Here is an 18,289-nt window from a genome sequence, read left to right on the forward strand (position 1 = left end):
CCGGCGGGCCGTGCCACTCTGCCCCGCAGCTCTCGATGGTACTCCCTGGGCTTCTCGGCGGGCGGAGGGGCGAGGGGAAAGGCCGGAGGGAACCATAGAGTACCCCTCCAGCCGACGACGGGGAGACAGAGCGGCCTCCATTGGCCCCCTAAGCCCCAGAGGCGGCTGGGCCGGAGGCGGTCGCACAAAGGGAGTCCCCGGAGGCCGCTCCTGCAGCTGGCGGACCATAGAGACGCAGCTCCCGCCCGCCCTGGGCCGGGAGGTGAGTGAGCGGCTGCCGGGCGGGAAGTAGTACGGGGTGCGTGTGGAGCGGGCCGGAGGCAAAAGTTTCTCGAGCCCCAGGATGAGCGTGGGCCTGGGCGGCGGGACCCCTCGGGAGCAGGCGCTGAAGGGAGCACGCCGACGATCGCGGCCCCGGCGCGGCGCAGCAGCGGTCCCCGTGCCCCGGCCGCGTCACCGCTCCGGACCCCGCCCGGTCACCCGCTGCCTCTCCTCAGGACCGTAATCGTGACGATGCTCCATCCCAAGCTTCGCAGGTTACAAAACGGCCTTCCCACTTGCTGGCTCTTGTGATCCTCGCTCCCGCCCAACGATGCGGACGCTGTCATCACCTCCACTTTACAGATAGGAAAGCCGAGGCCCTGGAAGCGAGGTGACTGCCTCTGAGGCCACGCGGTGAGTCAGAGCCCAAAGGCAGGTGGGAACTCGGGTGCCTCCGTCCCCAGGCCGGGTCTCATTCTTTCCCCAGGCCTTCTCTGTCCCTTAATATGTCCTTTCTCTTCCTCAATGCCTCCGCCCCAAGGTACGCGCATTTCACCTCGTATGACCTGTCTCCCACCTCACCTGCCTTCCAGCGGCTGGAGGTTCAGGTTCTCCCATCTAGACGGCGCCTTGTCCTCCGTGGCTCCCCGCAGAGCAGCGAGAATATTCTATAAGTGCAGGCTGTGGTTTCTGGAGAATCCTCTGACTGTGGAAGTGCACTTCCCAGCTCCCTTCTGAGTCCCCTGACCTGAGATTTAGAGTTGCAGGATTCTCACCTGCAACCTGATTTCCTAGCCCCAAGCCCTTATTTGACCCACGTGACTCAATTTCATGAAGCCACTAAGGTCGTTCTCATGCATTACTGATTATTTGGCTTCAGCTAATTTTAGCTGCGTGTAACAGGATATGCAGTTTAGATGCCATTCATTTCTCGGGTTCTGCTCTAGGGTTTTCAGTGTGAAGCTGTAGTCAATGAGTCTGAAATTTCCCCAGGCGTGTTACTTTAGCTGGTTTGTTATCTCTCTGGAAAGCTACCTTGCCTCTGATGCATTTCGACGTCTGCAGTTCTTCACTAGAATCTCATTTGTCTGACTTGTGTAGATTGTTGTGGTTTGTGTTCAGTGAAGTGATAATGTCAGTAGATTGCTCTCAGAAAGCTCCAGGTGGGAGGGAGACTGAGCGGTAACGGTGGTGCCGTGGGAGACTTGCTGATAGAGCTAAGTGCAAGGTGCTGTTAGGACTCCAGAGACAGTAACTTCTGTGAACGGTGTCAAGAAGCCCTCATAGCAGAAGTGACATCTGTGCAGATTCTTAAAGGACAGGAGTTGAGAGAATGGAGAAGGGGATAGGTCTATCAAACGTGGGGGGCGTGGGGCACGGCAGGCATGTGTGATGGTATGGGAGCAAACGAGAATGTGGTGCGCCTGCGGGATGGCGACTCACTGGAACGACTGGATCAAGGTGTTGAGGGGCAAGGTGGAAGATGAGCCTGGAGAGGTCGGCAGGGCCAGATCCTGAAGGAAAGGCCTTATACCCGCACTAAGGAATAGTGATCTCGTAGTATGTTAAGAGGGGAAGGGACATGTGAGATCTCTTGGCCCCAGTTTTGGTGCAGATAAGAAAACTGAGGCCCAGATTTCTTAACGATTTCACCAAGGTCACTTAGCTTCAAGAAACATAACCTTCAGTCTTTAAATATTGGTTAAAACCTGTTGGCTCTCTCCTAATACTGATCCCTACTGGTGTCTGTATACTTTTTGTTCTGAACATTGTTGTAAAAAGAAAACTTCTAGACTAGCTAGGTGTGGCATGCTGCCATACAAGGAAATGCCTAAGTGGACGGTACTGGGCAGAGCCCCCACAGCAACTGAGAAGAAAGTGAGATTTCTTTTTTCTTTCTTTCTTTCTTTCTTTCTTTCTTTCTTTCTTTCTTTCTTTCTTTCTTTCTCTTTCTTTCTTTCTTTCTTTCTTTCTTTCTTTCTTTCTTTCTTTCTTTCTTTCTTTTCTTTTTTTTTAAGATTTTGTTTGTTTATTCCTGAGAGCAGCAGAGACATAGGCAGAGGGAGAAGCAGGCTCCCTGAAGGGAACCTGATGCAGGACTTGATCCCAGGACTCTGGGATCATAACCTGAGCAGAAGGCAGATGCTCAACCACTGGGCCTGGTGCCATGAAAGTGAGATTTCTAACTATATTTTGTTTGGGTTCTCTTCCATTGGCTTACCAGCACATAAGAGACGACAGAACACCCAGTGGCGATGACAGACCCTGTGTTGGACTCACAGCCAACCAACAGCACTGGGGAGATGGATGGACTGTGCCCTGAGCTGTTGCTGATTCCTCCATCTCTCTCTAACCGTGGAATCCTGGAGCCCGTCCAGAGCCCCTGTCCTGCTGGGAACCCCACAGCTTTGCCGGCTGACCCAGGCTGCCTGCTGGTAGAGGCCACGGCAACTGAAGAGGACACAGGGAATATGGAAATCATTGTGGAAGCAGTAGCTGGAAACCTGTCCCCAGGTGCTCCTGGAGAGACCCCAGGTACAAACACAGTCACTAGCAGGCCACTGGGACACTTCACTTAGCCTTGATGTTTTGTCTAGGCTATTTTTGACCTTTCTATATAAATATGATGAGAACACAAGGGAGCATATTATTTTTACTCTTAGAGATGTTGTAATTTGATTTGCAGTTGGTGAATGTTGATTGAAGGCTGGCAAGGTGGTTCACAGCCTGGTACCAAGCTCTTGGCAGTCTATCTCTGTGAGGACTTCATGTGTGCTAGGCAGTAGTCCAGAAGGGAAGACCTTTCTGACACCTCCACCCAATCCTTACTCCTATACCCCTCAGGGATTCTCTCCCCCATATCGACCCTCCCACTCAGGAACTGCAGCCAAGGATTAGGCAAAAGGCCCAGCGTCTCTACCACCCTGGGCTTGGCAAGGCTTCCCAGAGGTAGTCTGGTATTTCCTTGCCCTAGTTTCTTGTATATAACATACATAACTCATCCAAGGCATGTTGTCAAGAGTGGGAGTTGAGCGTTTATATATGCTAGAGAAAATTCTCCCCTTTATTCTTCCCATATCTACAACTTCTTATTTTTAGGTGACTTCCCGGTTGTTAACTGCCATCCTCCGGCGACAGTTGTCACAACTTCCCTTGGCAGCATAGTATAGTGACAACGAATCCTGGGAAAGATTAGCTAATTTGATCATAGAGTGTTTCTAAACTTCTGTGTGGTGAAGCAAATAATAAAGAAAGAACAAACATGGGAAAAACATTTGCAATATATAAGGAGGTTAATCTCTTTAAAATTCAAAGAGCTCCATAATAAAAAGAAAGAGTGGGTTTTTTTTTTAAAGGGAAAGTAAACATAGTCAATAACTATAAGAATGCTTAATCTCACTAACACACAAATAAATACTAGTTAAAAATAATTATGAGGGGTGCCTGGCTGGCTTAGTTGGAAAAGCATGTGACTCTTGATGTCAGGATCATGAGCTCAAGCCCCATGTTAGATGTAGAGATTACTAAAAAAAAAAATAAATAAACTGTAAAAAAAAAATTATGATATGCCATTATTGTTACTTAACTTTGCAAAAATTATACATTTTTTATAATACCTAGTGTTGGTGGGAAAACAGGTACTGTCTTATAGCTTATGGACGACATAAATTAGTATAATCTTTTGAAGGTCAAATTATCAACCTAACAAATTTTAAAATCTGCGTACTCTGACCCAGTAATTCCATTTCCAGGGCTCTGTCCTCTAGAAAGACTCACAAACACACGCAAGGATACAGGGGTAATGCTATCTAGAGCAGCTTCATTTATAATGGTTGCAAATAACCTAAATGCATCAGTAAGGGCAGTGCCTTGTTTTGACCTGTTCCTGCTTGGAAGTACTACCAACTGGACAAAAAAATACAAGCTAGACCTAAAGGTACTCATAGAAATAAGTATCTGGGCTATATAGCAAGTGGGGAAAAAAAAAAAAGAAGAAGAAGAAGCAGAAGCAACTTGCAGAGAAGTGACTCAGAAAAGCCTAAAAGGATAAAGACCAAATTGTGTGTGAGGGTGAGGTTGGTTATTGTTTTCGTAGATACATCCATGTCATTTAAACTGTTGTACCGAATTTTCACTTAGATAAAGAAATAATTAAAAAAAAAAAAACCACCAGAGTAGATGTGGCACAAACCTGAGCTTGAGTCATGGCTTCATCATGAGCAAGCACAGCAGCCTAAACCTCACAGAACTCTGGGTCCCTCTTCGTGTAGGGCAGCTGGAGGACCAAGTGTTTCCCAGGCCTTTTTCTTTATCAAGGTCCTGCCCATTGCTTAAGAAATGGCAGTGATTACTCTGCACACGATTGGGGTCTTTAGAAAATGAATGTTCTCCATTTTGTGGATTACTGTGCCTTTGTAAAAATCTTCTTACCGAACGTGAAAGCAACACTTTGTCACTTATACTATAGATATTATCCCCAGATGGTCATTGTCTTCTCTTGTCAGTTCCTAATCTTTTCATTTGGGCAAAACTTGCTGCCTTTTCTTAACGCTTTCTGGATTTGGTTAACACTTGTATTTATTTAGCAAATGTGTAGTAAATACCCGTCTTACGGCAAATTCCATGCTAGATCCTGAGAATCCAAATACATGTGCCGGTGGACTGTCCCTGACCTTATGGGGCTTACAGTCCAGGTGTAAGACTTAAAGTCCATCTCCGCTCCACTAATATTAAAAGATTCACCTACATTTTCTCCTAGAAGCTAACTCCTATGAGTCTCGTTCCATCTGATTCTGTGCCTTTCTCTGTCGGTCCTCTGCCTGCAGGTGTCCTGGTAAAGGTGGTGGAGGTGTACTTCTGTGAGCGCTGTGAGCAGAGCTTCGCAGAGCCCACTCTGCTGGCCCTGCACCAGTGCACTGAGACCCTTATACAGCCCGTGCAGGGCCTCTCTGGCACCCCCTGCTCTGTAGAGCTCACCCCCAGCAACCTCACTCTCTCTGGCCCTCCGCAGGGCCAGGGCCCACCAGATAGCCCTCTGCCATGCCCGGTGTGTAGACAGGAGTTTGCTCAACCCCAGGCCCTGAAAAGCCACTTCAAGACCCACCGGGGTGCTCCAGACACCTTCTCCTGCCCGGAGTCCGGCTGTGTGTTTTCCGCGGAAGATCGCAAGGGTCTGCAGCACCACCTGAGGCAGGCCCACGCCGCGGTTCCTGTGCCATGTTCTTTCCGGGGCTGCCCCCTGCTCTTCGGGAGCCATCAGGGCATGGAGCTGCACCGGCAGGCCCATTACCCTTTCCACTGCAACTACTGCAGCTTCATGGGCTCCAACGTCAAACTCTTCCGGCAGCATCAGCGGAGCCACGGGGCCGGGACACAGGGAGAGCTGTCTGCCCGTCGGGGTCTTCCATCCCAGGAGCTGCTGCCAGGTAGGAGGCCCAGGCCCGGCAGGACCTTGCCGGGAACGCAGCCACGGGCAGTCCCATGGGAGAGGCGGTTGGTTCCAGGGCTGTAGGCCTGAACACAAGGGAATCTGGAGCAGTAGCTGCATCTAGAAACCTCGGACGGGTCAGAACATATGAGACAAAGAGTGAAATTTGACTTTGGCAACACGGTGGCCTTGAAGTCACTTGACCACTATTGTTTTTTGATTCATTTCAGAACTTTCTGAGGGCAAAAGCTAAAAGGTTCCTTAGCAGCTACAGCCACTGGTAGAAAGTCTATAGCCTTCCTTTTAGAGTGTGTGGGATTGGGCCAGAGAACTGGGGTTATTTTGAAAAGAATCATTCAAGGAGGGTGGCGCTTCACTGATTCTTACTCCTCTCGATCTCAAAAAGGGTCTGGGTGAAGAGGAGCAGGAGGCAATAGGCCAGAGGAGGCCAGATTCTGCTAAGAGACTTAGCCTTGCAAAGACTGGTTGGTGCTCTGTTCCCAAAGAGAAGACCCCTCCTTCCTGGGAGAGAGTCCTAGGTCTTTGCCTCACTGAGGCAACTACCTCTGTGGAGGGATAGAAGGGACGGATTGGAGGGGCCAGGATGTGACCCTGAATTACTGAGTGAGGCTTCTCAGTAGAGCAGTTGTGAGGTCAGGCTGTGTTCGCCTGCACTGAGCCACCAGCCTTTAGCCCTGGGGAGCCGAGCTGGGGAAGTGCAGTCCACCCCCTCCGTCCATCACAGCCCCTGGCCCCCACTGCAGTGATCTCAAAGCCCTTCCCTTCGAGGGATCTGAGGATGGTGTTATCTGAGGTTGGATCTGCTTTAGGTTGGAGCATTAATGATATCCTAGCTCCTGGTCTTCCTGTCCCTGTCTTGAGTGGTAATAAACCTATAAACCTAGAATCCTAGATTCTCTCACGCTAAACGGGGAGGGGTGGTCCTGCCAGCCAGGAAGAGGAGCAGTACAAGCGTTCACTGCTGTCGTTGGCTCCTAGAGATATCATCGAGTTTTATGTGTCTCCAGCTCCCAAACTGCCCCCTAGAGAGGAAGAGGCTTCAAAACAAGCAGATACGGCCTTGCCTAGGCAGGAGTCAGCAGATGAGGAGGACGGAGAGGAAGAGGAGAGTGGCGCCCTGAAGGACTCCCAGAAAGCCCTGGAGAAAGGCCAGGGGGCTCAGCAGTTAGAAGGTAAGGACATGGTTGGGCTTGAACCTCGGTGGTGGGGAGGAATGGATTGTGGAGAGTCTGGCATTGAGGCTCTAGGGTTTGGTTTTCTGGGCTTTGGTTCATATCCTTTTATTCTTAACCTTCCACTTTGATATGTTTAGTGGGAAAATGATAAATGGGTAGAGACCGTGGAAACACAGAGTAGGGGTAAATTGAGTTTGCTCTCCTGGGCTGGTTTTCCTCAGGCAGAAAGCTCTTTTGCAGAAAAGGAGAGGGTGACAGGCATATAAAAGATGCCAGAGAATGGGATGCCTGGGTAGCTCAGCAGTTGAGCATCTGCCTTTGGCTCAGGGCATGATCCCAGAGATCCGGGATCGAGTCCCGCATTGGGCTCGCCACAGGGAGCCTGCTTCTCCCTCTGCCTGTGTCTCTGCCTCTCTCTCTGTCTGTGTCTCTCATGAATAAATAAAATCTTAAAAAAAAAAAAAAAAAAAAAAGGTGCCAGAGGTTACTGATTGACAGCCTGTCTCATCTGGCATTGTGCCCACTACAATTTTATTTCTGAATCCTTGCTTCCCCGTTTTCCGACTTGCTGGAACAACATTTGAAAGCCATCCATCCCACAGGGGGCCTGTTTACTGTCAAGTGAATAGAAAAGATGACCTAGAACTCCGTGAGCCAGTGTTTGGAGGCAGGAATACTTTACCATCTTCTCTTCCCTTCTACACACTCTGGGTTTCTTTTCCTTTCAACCAATCCTGCTAATTCCGCTGCCAACCCCCACGAACAAGGCAGGAAGAACAAGAATGTTTTATCCAGATTGTTCTCTTGAGCAGCTTTAGACAAAGGCTTTGGAATAGTAAATAAATCCTTGCAATTTTGCCTTTTTAAATACTTGAATTTCTTATCTCTTTTGAGACTACACTGTTTGAGATGCTATCATTAGGTTTCCTGGAGAGAAAGGGGAAAGGCCACATAATGTCTGTGTCCAGGCACATTGTGGTTCTCCCATTATCTTTCCAGCCCCTGGCCTATCCAAGACTCTTCACCGTCAACCTTCTCTACCTTTCCTTCTCCCAGGGGATGTGGCTTCTGGCACCGAGTCCCTCTTCAAGACCCACATGTGTTCAGAATGCAAGCGCTGCTTTAAGAAGCGGACACATCTGGTGGAGCACCTCCATCTCCATTTCCCAGATCCCAGCCTCCAGTGCCCCAACTGCCAGAAATTCTTCACCAGCAAGAGCAAGCTCAAGACCCATCTGCTGCGGGAGCTCGGCCAGAAGGCCCACCGCTGCCCGCTGTGCCACTACAGCGCAGTGGAGAGGAATGCGCTCAACCGCCACATGGCCAGCATGCACGAGGATATCTCCAACTTCTACTCGGACACCTACGCCTGTCCTGTCTGCCGTGAGGAGTTCCGCCTCAGCCAGGCCCTGAAGGAGCACCTCAAGAGCCACACGGCAGCAGCCGCAGCGGGGCCCTTGCCCCTTCGCTGCTTTCAGGAGGGCTGCAGCTACGCGGCTCCTGACCGCAAGGCCTTTGTAAAGCACCTGAAGGAGACCCATGGCGTGCGGGCCGTGGAGTGCCGCCACCACTCTTGTCCCATGCTCTTCGCCACAGCCGAAGCCATGGAGGCGCACCACAAAAGCCACTACGCCTTCCACTGCCCGCACTGTGACTTTGCCTGCTCCAATAAGCACCTGTTCCGCAAACACAAGAAGCAGGGCCACCCGGGCAATGAGGAGCTGCGCTGCACCTTCTGCCCCTTTGCCACCTTCAACCCTGTGGCCTACCAGGACCACGTGGGCAAGATGCACGCCCACGAGAAGATCCACCAGTGCCCCGAGTGCAACTTCGCCACTGCCCACAAGAGGGTGCTCATCCGCCACATGCTGCTGCACACGGGTGAGCCACCTTCCCTGCTTGCAGGAGCGGACGGTGACCACGACCGACCCGGTGATGGCAAACAAGCTTTTACTGTGTGCAGGACACAGGAAGGGCTCTGCATCTGTTGTTTTCTTTGACCCAGTATCCCCGGAGCTAAATCTACCATTCGTAGTTTACAAACAAGCCTTAAGTTGAGCGTCACTCAGCTAGTAAAGTGATTAAGGTGGGATTTGAATCCAGGCAGTCTGATCCAAAGCCCGTGCTCTAACTACTGTGCCTCTGTGTCTCACCCCTTCCCCCCTTTTAAAGATTTTATTTATTTATTTATTTATTTATTTACTTACTTACTTATTTATTTATTTGAGAGAGCACAAGCAGGGGGAGAGGGAGAAGCAGGCACCCTGCTGAGTTGGGAGCCTGACAGGGGGCTCCATCCCAGGACCTCAGGATCATGACCTGAGCCAAAGGTAGATGCTGAACCAACTGAGCCACCCAGGTGCCCCACCTAAGTCTCACTCTTTTTAATTTTTTTAAAAAGATTTTATTTATTTATTTATTTATTTATTCATGAGAGACACAGAAAGGGGCAGAGACACAGGCAGAGGGAGAAGCAGGCTCCCGCAGGGGAGCCCAAGGAGGGACTCGATCCTGGGATTCTAGAATCACGACCTGAGCCAAAGGCAGATGCTCAACCGCTGAGCCATCCAGGCATCTCCTGAGCCTCACCCTTAAGGCTGTTTCCAATTCTGTCTCCTGTCAGGAAGACAGAGGGGTTGGTCTCCAACCTATAGAAGTAAAGAAACCCTGACCAGGAAAGAGATACCTTCCTTTGTGATTTCAATTCTGAGATGTGCTATGAGAGCCGGGGTGAGGGAGGGGACTGAGCACAGTGTAGCCTTGGCAGCTGACTCAGACTCTTTTAATTAGTTGCCAGCATTACCGCTGAGTGACAACCGAATCAGGCTTCCTGCTACAGCATCATCCCATTTGTGATCCCTAGGCAAACACCAGTGGGTTGGACAGATATTTTTTTTAAAAATCTCTTTGAAGACTAGTTTGGGAGGACAGATTTTTGGCAGCTTAGGGCAAAGCTGTCACTGTTCCCATGAAGAAGTTCATTTCTGTGCATACTTTAGCCACCAAACCTCACTTTTTGAGGCCCTTCCTGCAGTCTCCCATCTCTGCAGTGCTCTATAGTTGGATGAGTTCTTTCAAATTTATTACCTCATTTGATGCGTAATAACAGTCTTGCAAGGAAGGCAGGTAAAGGAGAGAAACCGAACATTTAAACAGCCTGTTTCAGGATCGCACAGCTAGTATTAGAACTGGAGCTAGAAGACCCTTTTGCTCTCCTTTCACCACAGGGAAATGGGCTGAGTGTCAGGCAGGGGTCACAGGGGACGGTCCTGAAGGAACATGCCCCCCGCCTCTTCATGGCAGCTCTTGTCCAACTCCATGGACAGCTTTTCCCTGAGTCTTGCTGGGCACCACTGAGGAGTTTGGGGTATCTTGTTTAATCTTCTCACCAGCCCTGAGCGGTCAGAATTTTTGTTGCCCCTTCTTTGGGGATAAGGAAACAGACTTGGAAGGGTTATGTGACCTGTCCCAAGGCCACACAGTAGTCGTGACCTGGGATTGGAATCACACCTCATAGCTCTATGGTTTCTCTGTAAAATGGGGCAGTCCTAGCACCTGCCTGGTAAGGCTGTTGGGGAAGGGTTGGGAAGAGGGGGCATTTTTATCAAGTGCTCATCGGGGGGCCTGGCCCAGAATGAGCATTCTGTACATGTTAGCTATTAAGATCTTTATTACCATGTTGGACTCCAGAGTCCAAATTCTTTTTTTTTTAAGATTTTATTTATTTATTCATGAGAATACACAGAGAGGAGAGAGAGAGGCAGAGACACAGGCAGAAGGAGAAGCAGGCTCCATGCAGGGAGCCCGACATGGGACTCGATCCCAGGTCTCCAGGATCAGGCCCTGGCTGAAGGCAGCGCTAAACCGCTGAGCCACCCAGGCTGCCCCAGAGTCCGAATTCTTAACTACTGTGTCGTATGGCCCAATTTTTTCTCTTCCACAAAACTGGAGGGAATTAGGGTAAGTGGAGCAGTTGGCCATCAGTGCCAACAAGCTCTACAACAGATCAAGGGTAGATTTTCAAGCTGGCTTTGGAAAACACGCTCCTCCCTTTCATTCCGGCTTTCTCCGTGTCGGCGGGGAGGAGTTGTCTGAGAGGGCTGGGAAGCAGCAGCGACTGTTGTGAGCCAGCCACACCTCGGGCAGCACATGAAGCTTCTGCTGGCTCCTGGCAGCAGGGCAAGCTTGCCGGGGGAGACGGTCTGTGTGCTCACTCCATCCGTGTGTGACCTGTGTTTTCTCCCCTCTCCTTCCCACCCCCACTCGCACATAAGGTGAGAAGCCTCACAAGTGTGAGCTCTGCGACTTCACGTGCCGAGACGTGAGCTACCTGTCCAAGCACATGCTGACGCACTCCAACACCAAGGATTACATGTGCACTGAGTGTGGCTATGTCACCAAGTGGAAGCACTACCTCAGCGTGCACATGCGGAAGCACGCAGGGGACCTCAGGTATGAGCACGTGCATGCCCCCCTCCCTGTCCCAGGAAGCTCATGCTCAGCCAGCCTCGTCTTGAACTCCAGTTGCTCTCCTGGCCCCAGAGCGATCCTCCCAATGCCCCCTCTCTGCTCCTCTCATCTCCGTGCCGGTGCCTATAGCTGGCCTCTGCACCTGTGGCCCAGTGTGCACGGTGAAAGCTGCCTGGGCTCTGGAGGGAGCGCAGACCCAGAGTCCAGGCCTAGAGGTGAAGGCATCCCTCAAGCTCTCACAGAGTTCAGGCCTGGGAAAGTAGGGAGACCCCGCGTGCAACCCCAGTCCTAGCCACGTTCCCAATTCAGGCAAGCTGCCCTCCGAGCTGTGGCACAGCTTTCGTGCCTCCATGGGAGAATGGGGCCTCGGCACAGAAAGCTGGCAGCTCCCTAGGAGTCCATAGTGGGCCGTCCTCCCTTTGGGGAGCCATAGAGAGTAGGGCTTGAAACATGAGCCCTGAAGCCTCCGCCCTTCACTTTGTAACCTGAAGCAGGTTATTGACTTCTGTGCTTTAATCTCCTTGCTGGTAAGTAGATGCCTGTGTCACAGGGTGGCGGCAAAGAGTAAACTAGGTGACATGTGTACCCTACTGAGCGTAGGGCCTCTGGTGCACAAAGGGCCTACCAGCTGTTTGTGAACATGTATGTAATGGCGATCCCCCCTCCCCCCACCAGATACCAGTGCAACCAGTGCTCCTATCGCTGCCACCGGGCGGATCAGCTGAGCAGCCACAAGCTGCGCCACCAGGGCAAGTCCCTGATGTGCGAGGTGTGCGCCTTCGCTTGCAAGCGCAAGTACGAGCTGCGGAAGCACATGGCTTCCCAGCACCGGCCCGGCACGCCGGCCCCGCTCTACCCCTGCCGCTACTGCAGCTACCAGAGCCGCCACAAGCAGGCCCTGCTGAGCCACGAGAACTGCAAGCACACCCGCCTCCGGGAGTTCCGCTGTGCCCTCTGTGACTACCGCACGTTCAGCAACACCGCCCTCTTCTTCCACAAGCGCAAGGCCCACGGTTACGTGCCCGGGGACCAGGTGTGGCAGCTCCGCTATGCCGGCCAGGAGCCGGAGGGTGCCGGGCCCTGCCCAACCCCCTCACCGGACTCCGAGCCCTCCAGCCAGCCGCCTGCCCGGCCTGAGGGACCAGGCTGCGACCCCGATACTGTGGCCGAGCCCCCCTTGGACCAGGCCCTGCCGGAGACCAGTGAGGAGGAGAGCGCCGGGAGACAGGATGGCAGTGAGGGCCCGCAGGGGGACGACCTGGTTGGCAGCCCCAGTCCCACGGAGGTCGAGGAGGGTGGCTGCACACTGCACCTAGAGACCCTGGGGGTGGAGCTGGAGCCTGTGGCCGAGCCGCCCCTTGAGGAGATCGCCGAAACCCACCCTGTGGCGTTCAGGCCCCTGGATCCCTCAGAGCCGCTGAGACTAGAAGGGCCAGATGGAACTTTGACAGAGCTGTCTACCTTCGAAGGCGCCGAGACTTCCAGCTTGGGTGCCAAAGAAGAGCCCGTTCTGGAAAAGCCAGTCCCTGAGACCCCCAGAAACCCCCCCTCCTCAGAGGAGCCCCCCGACGGCTGGGTGGGAACCTTCAAGGCGGCTATGCCCGCCGAGACCGCTCCCCTTCCCCAGTTCCCTGAGTCAGAGTCGTTACTCAAGGCCCTGCGGAGGCAGGACAAAGAGCAAGCAGAGGCCCTGGTCCTGGAGGGCCGCGTTCAGATGGTGGTGATCCAGGGTGAGGGGCGGGCCTTCCGCTGCCCTCACTGCCCTTTTATTACGCGTCGGGAGAAGGCCCTGAGTGTGCACTCCAGGACGGGGTGCCAGGGCCGCCGGGACCCCCTGCTGTGCCCCGAGTGTGGGGCTAGCTTCAAGCAACAGCGCGGCCTTAGCACCCACCTGCTGAAGAAGTGCCCTGTCCTGCTGAGAAAGAACAAGGGTTTGCCCAGACCGGGTTCACCCATCCCTCCGCGTCCCCTGCCCCCGGACACCCAGGTCCCAGAGGCTGCAGAAAGCGGGAGGCCCCCACCTACACCAGTGGAAGTAGAGCTGGTGCTCCCGAAAACTGCTGCTGCTGTGCTGGCTAAGGAGCCAGAAGAGGTAGAGGAGCCCCCCAGCACGCTGCGTGCCCCCACGGCCCCTCCTGCAGGAAACGCCTCCGCCGCAGAGACCCCTGAGAAGTTCCACTTCGAGCAGGGCAAGTTCCACTGCAACTCCTGCACGTTCCTTTGCTCTCGGCTCTCCTCCATCACCTCTCACGTGGCCGAAGGCTGCCGGGGCGGCAGGGGCGGGGGAGGGAAGCGAGGGGCCTCCCAGAGCCAGCCTGCACCCCTCCTGAGCAACAGGGATGCTGCCTCCCTAAACGGTGGAGGAGCAGAGTGCAGCCCTGGGAGCGGGGACGCCACCCCAGTTCCGAAGCAGAAGGGGGCTCGCTTCTCCTGCCCCACGTGTCCCTTTAGTTGCCAGCAGGAGCGGGCTCTGAGGACCCACCAGACCCGGGGCTGCCCCCTCGAAGAGTCTGGAGAGCTGCACTGCAGCCTCTGCTCGTTCACCACTCCGGCCGCCGCCGCCCTGAGGCTCCACCAGAAGCGGAGGCACCCTCCTGCCGCCGCAGCCCGCGGGCCCCGGCCCCCTCTTCAGTGCGGGGACTGTGGCTTCACCTGCAAACAGAGCCGCTGCCTACAGCAACACCGGCGCCTCAAGCACGAGGGGGTGAAGCCACACCAGTGCCCCTTCTGTGACTTCTCCACCACCAGACGGTACCGGCTGGAGGCACATCAGTCCCGACACACGGGTGTCGGCCGCATCCCCTGCAGCTCCTGTCCCCAGACATTTGGCACCAACTCGAAGCTGCGCCTGCACCGGCTCAGGGTACACGACAAAACCCCCACCCATTTCTGTCCGCTCTGTGACTACAGCGGCTACCTGCGCCACGACATCACCCGCCACGTCAACAGTTGCCACCGGGGCACCCCTGCCTTTGCCTGCCCGCAGTGCGAGGCCCAGTTCAGCTCCGAGACGGCCCTCAAGCAGCACGCCCTGCGCCGGCATCCCGAGCCCGCACCGCCGGCGCCCGGCTCCCCGGCCGAGGCCGCCGAGGGCCCCCTGCACTGCTCCCGCTGCGGGCTGCTGTGCCCCAGCCCGGCCAGCCTGCGGGGACACACCCGGAAGCAGCATCCGCGCCTGGAGTGCGGGGCCTGCCGGGAGGCCTTCCCCAGCCGCCCGGCGCTGGACGAGCACCGGAGGCGCCAGCACTTCAGCCACCGCTGCCAGCTGTGTGACTTCGCCGCCCGGGAGCGCGCAGGCCTGGTCAAGCACTACCTGGAGCAGCACGAGGAGGCGGCAGCGGCGGCGGCCTCGGAGGGCGGCGCGGGTGCCAGCCAGCCCCCCCTGCGCTGCCCCTTCTGCGACTTTGCGTGCCGCCACCAGCTGGTGCTCGATCACCACGTGAAGGGGCACGGGGGCACCCGGCTCTACAAGTGTACCGACTGCGCCTACAGCACCAAAAACCGGCAGAAGATCACCTGGCACAGCCGCATCCACACGGGCGAAAAGCCCTACCGCTGTCACCTCTGTCCCTATGCCTGCGCTGACCCCTCCCGCCTCAAGGTAAGGTCAGGGGCCGCGGCGGGGGTGCTGGGGGAGGTGGCGAGGGAAGGCAAGCGGGCCATGGAGGAAACTACCTGGGTTCTCCAGTCCTGACTCCCAGTTAGGTCTGGGATCCTCATCAGGCCCCTTACCGTCTCCAAGCCTCGGATTCTACCCCTGTGAAGGGGCGGGGGTGGGGGGTGACACTTCATAGGGTCGTTGCAAAGATGAAATGCCATTATATGTGCTTGGCCTGCGATAAAGGCAGTGGTGGTTCGGGGGGAATCTAGATCGTAACAGCCAACGTTTATCGAGCACTTACTGGATGCCGAACACTGGAATTTGAATCCTTGCAAAACAGGAGATGGTTATTTCTGTTATTTCTTACCGTACTGGCTAATAAACTGAGAGTTCGGAGTTAGGCACCCAAAGGCCCCGGTAGTGAGCGGCAGAGCTGAGTTAGGGCAGAGGTAGGCAGACCTAGAGGTAGGCCCAGTGGGTTAGGGTTCAAAGTGGCCAGACCGGGGAGCTCGCTTGGTGGGGGGGAGTATGGCTAGGATGGGAGCGCATCCACTGAGGACAAGGGGGCACATTTCCCGGGCATACTCTGCTCTTCCCTCCTCAGTACCATATGCGGATCCACAAGGAGGAACGGAAGTATCTGTGCCCTGACTGTGGCTACAAGTGCAAGTGGGTCAACCAGCTCAAGTACCACATGACCAAGCACACAGGTGGGTCTCTGTGGTTTCGACAGTGCCGAGGGGTCCCCCATATTCCCTGGCACAGGCAACCCCCCCGAGTGGTGGATGTCTTCACTCAGATGCAGGCACACACTGGAGGGAGAGGGGAGGCTCGATGGCCAGAGTAGCTTCCCAACCCACTGAAGACTTATCAGAATCAGAAGGGGGGTGAACCGGAGAGCCTGGGCGTGCATACTTTGTAAAAGTTTCCCTGGTGGTTGTGGTACTCCCGCTGAGAACCCCCCAGCATGAACGTGTGATTGAGGGATGATACTTGGTTCCTACAGACATGATGGAACTTTTAGGAGTAACAAGAATGTGAAAGGTTCTCTAGTTTTAACTTCCTTTTTTTCTTCTGGGTATGGACTCTGTGTGAAGTATAGGTGCTCAGAAGAGGGATATGGCCTCTTGGATATGATCCCCTCATGTAAAGGAAATAACCACATGACTTTCAAGGCACTCTGCATCAGCGAATGCCGCTTCTCTTGCTTCTATTCCTTTCTTCTCAAGCATTTTTTTTTTAAGAATTTGTTCATGAGACACAGAGAGAGAGGCAAAGACACGGGCAGAGGGAGAAGCAGGCTCCCTGCGGGGGGTCTGATGCGGGACTCGATCCCAGGACCCCAAGGATCAACCACTGAGCCACCCAGACACTCCCCTAAGCATTTCTTTGACTTCTTGAGTTGAACAAAGAGTTCTACTTAAATGGATTCCTAAGTTCCATGAATACCCCATGGTCAAAAGAGGGTTAGAGTTTTCCATTTGGAAACCCCCGTCTATTTGGGTGAGTATCCATTGCTATCAGGTGGCTACTCAGGGGTCCCATGAGCTATCAGCATTCATTAAGCACTCATTGTATACAAGGAGCTGTGTCAGGAGAAGGTCCTAGAAATGTCAGGCGAGGCTGGAATGTTCTATAGATGTGGTCGTGGGTCAGCTTGCCACTTGTGTGTCATGTCCCAGGATCACAGGGACTCCTAGAGCCACTAAATGCTGCTCCGCCCCCTTCAGTAACTTGTTCCTTGGCCCTGCCCTGTCCTGTAGGACTGAAGCCATACCAGTGTCCCGAGTGTGAGTACTGTACCAACCGAGCTGACGCGCTGCGTGTGCACCAGGAGACACGGCATCGGGAGGCACGGGCCTTCATGTGTGAGCAGTGTGGCAAGGCCTTCAAGACACGCTTCCTGCTGCGCACCCACCTCCGCAAGCACAGTGAGGCCAAACCCTACGTGTGCAACGTGTGCCACCGTGCTTTCCGATGGGCCGCCGGCCTGCGCCACCACGCCCTCACCCACACCGACCGCCACCCCTTCTTCTGCCGCCTGTGCAGCTACAAGGCCAAGCAGAAGTTCCAGGTGGTGAAGCACGTGCGCCGGCACCACCCGGACCAGGCTGACCCAAACCAAGGAGTGGGCAAAGACCCCAGCACCCCCACGGTGCACTTGCATGATGTGCAGCTGGAGGACCCGAGCCCACCTGCTCCTGCTGCCCCCCCCACTGGACCTGAGGGCTGAGAGCCGACGCCACCTCTTGGAGGGTGTGGTCCAAGACGTGCAGACTGGAAGCAGAGCTAGCCTGGAGCTTGGAGCTTAAGGAAAGGCTGGCTGTGAGCTGCCCGAGTGGCCGAGGCCGCCAGGGACTGGGGCTGTAGTACTTGGAGGTTGATGGCCATATAAAAGAGTGACACGGACCACAGAGTGATTTCCTGTTGAGGCACACTGTGTTCTTAAACCGTGAGTTCCCGATTCCTTCAGCACCACGCCCCCCGAGTCCCCGGCTCTAAGACCTTGGTTTTACCCCGTCTATCTTCTTCCTTCTGGCTCTGTCAAGTCCTGTTTTCTTTCAGCGCCCTCAAACAACTGTATCTAACTGCATGTGCTGTTGTGCCGATGCTCTCTAAAGCATGTTAAACAGAATGGTGACTACCTTACAGACGCGTCCACGTCCCTGACTTAACGTTTCCAGCTATCCTCTCCATTGGCCCTGTTCCCTCTCAGGCCTCGGCCTCTCCTTCGTCTCCTTCCGTCTTCACTGAGGGATTCCTAAGTGGGCCCGGATCTGCCTGCCCTCTATCCTTGAGCCTGTCTCAGCCCTAGCCCTGCTCCTTACTTCCGGGCCCCTTTGCCAACCCATAGAGGGAGGACTGACACCCACTAAGCCTCCTCCTGGAAGCAGCTTTGATTCAGCCGCCGGCCTCAGCCTGGCTCAGCAGCTGCACCAGAGTTAAAGTACAGATAGCGTGAGAGGCAGAGGACTCGAGGGGGAGGGGAGCCAGGAAGAATCTCGGATCCAAGATTCTGTGAGTACCTCACAGGGACTGTGTGATTAATCATTTAAACTGGGACACACTGGGAAAATGAAAGAAGGTACTTTTAGTAATTAGTGAGGACAGTAGGCGTAAACCAGGACTATTCAGGCAGACTTGGGAGGGCTTAGATCACATGAGCCTTTGTCTCCTCCTTTTGCCCTTAGAAGCCATACTTCTGAGCCCTTCTGTGTAGCACGTAACATGCAGGGGGGCCCTGGAAACCTCTTATTTTTCTGCCCTTTCCCTACCCTCCCCAAATGTCCCCCAACCTTCATACCTCCTCCTCTGGCCCAACAATGACAGACC

The 18,289-nt window shown here is 54.2% G+C and overlaps 1 protein-coding gene across 2 annotated transcripts; it reads left to right on the forward strand.

Moving 5' to 3' along the window:
- Positions 1-16: 16 nt before the first annotated feature.
- On the forward strand, positions 17-18,023 carry ZNF142 (zinc finger protein 142). Of its 2 annotated transcripts, none has more exons than XM_077885581.1 (10): positions 17-262; positions 498-675; positions 2,486-2,796; positions 5,088-5,687; positions 6,718-6,882; positions 7,942-8,766; positions 11,160-11,337; positions 12,031-14,956; positions 15,561-15,666; positions 16,720-18,023. In XM_077885581.1, the coding sequence occupies exons 3-10, from the start codon at positions 2,517-2,519 to the stop codon at positions 17,187-17,189; spliced, it is 5,550 nt and encodes a 1,849-aa protein (XP_077741707.1). In that variant the 5' UTR covers positions 17-262; positions 498-675; positions 2,486-2,516; the 3' UTR covers positions 17,190-18,023. The 2 variants fall into 2 exon arrangements, with proteins under 2 accessions (XP_077741707.1, XP_077741708.1); XM_077885582.1 differs by having other exon boundaries at positions 529-675.
- The last annotated feature ends 266 nt before the right edge of the window (positions 18,024-18,289 follow it).

This window comes from Canis aureus, chromosome 36, assembly GCF_053574225.1.
Source record: "Canis aureus isolate CA01 chromosome 36, VMU_Caureus_v.1.0, whole genome shotgun sequence".
Lineage (NCBI taxonomy): Eukaryota > Metazoa > Chordata > Mammalia > Carnivora > Canidae > Canis > Canis aureus.

Coding starts and splice junctions, on each gene's coding strand:
- ZNF142 (XM_077885581.1), top strand. CDS start 2,517: ATGACAGACCCTGTGTTGGACTCACAGCCAACCAACAGCACTGGGGAG. Junction 2,797..5,087: donor TGCTCCTGGAGAGACCCCAG/GTACAAACACAG, acceptor CTCTGCCTGCAG/GTGTCCTGGTAAAGGTGGTG. Junction 11,338..12,030: donor AAGCACGCAGGGGACCTCAG/GTATGAGCACGT, acceptor TCCCCCCACCAG/ATACCAGTGCAACCAGTGCT.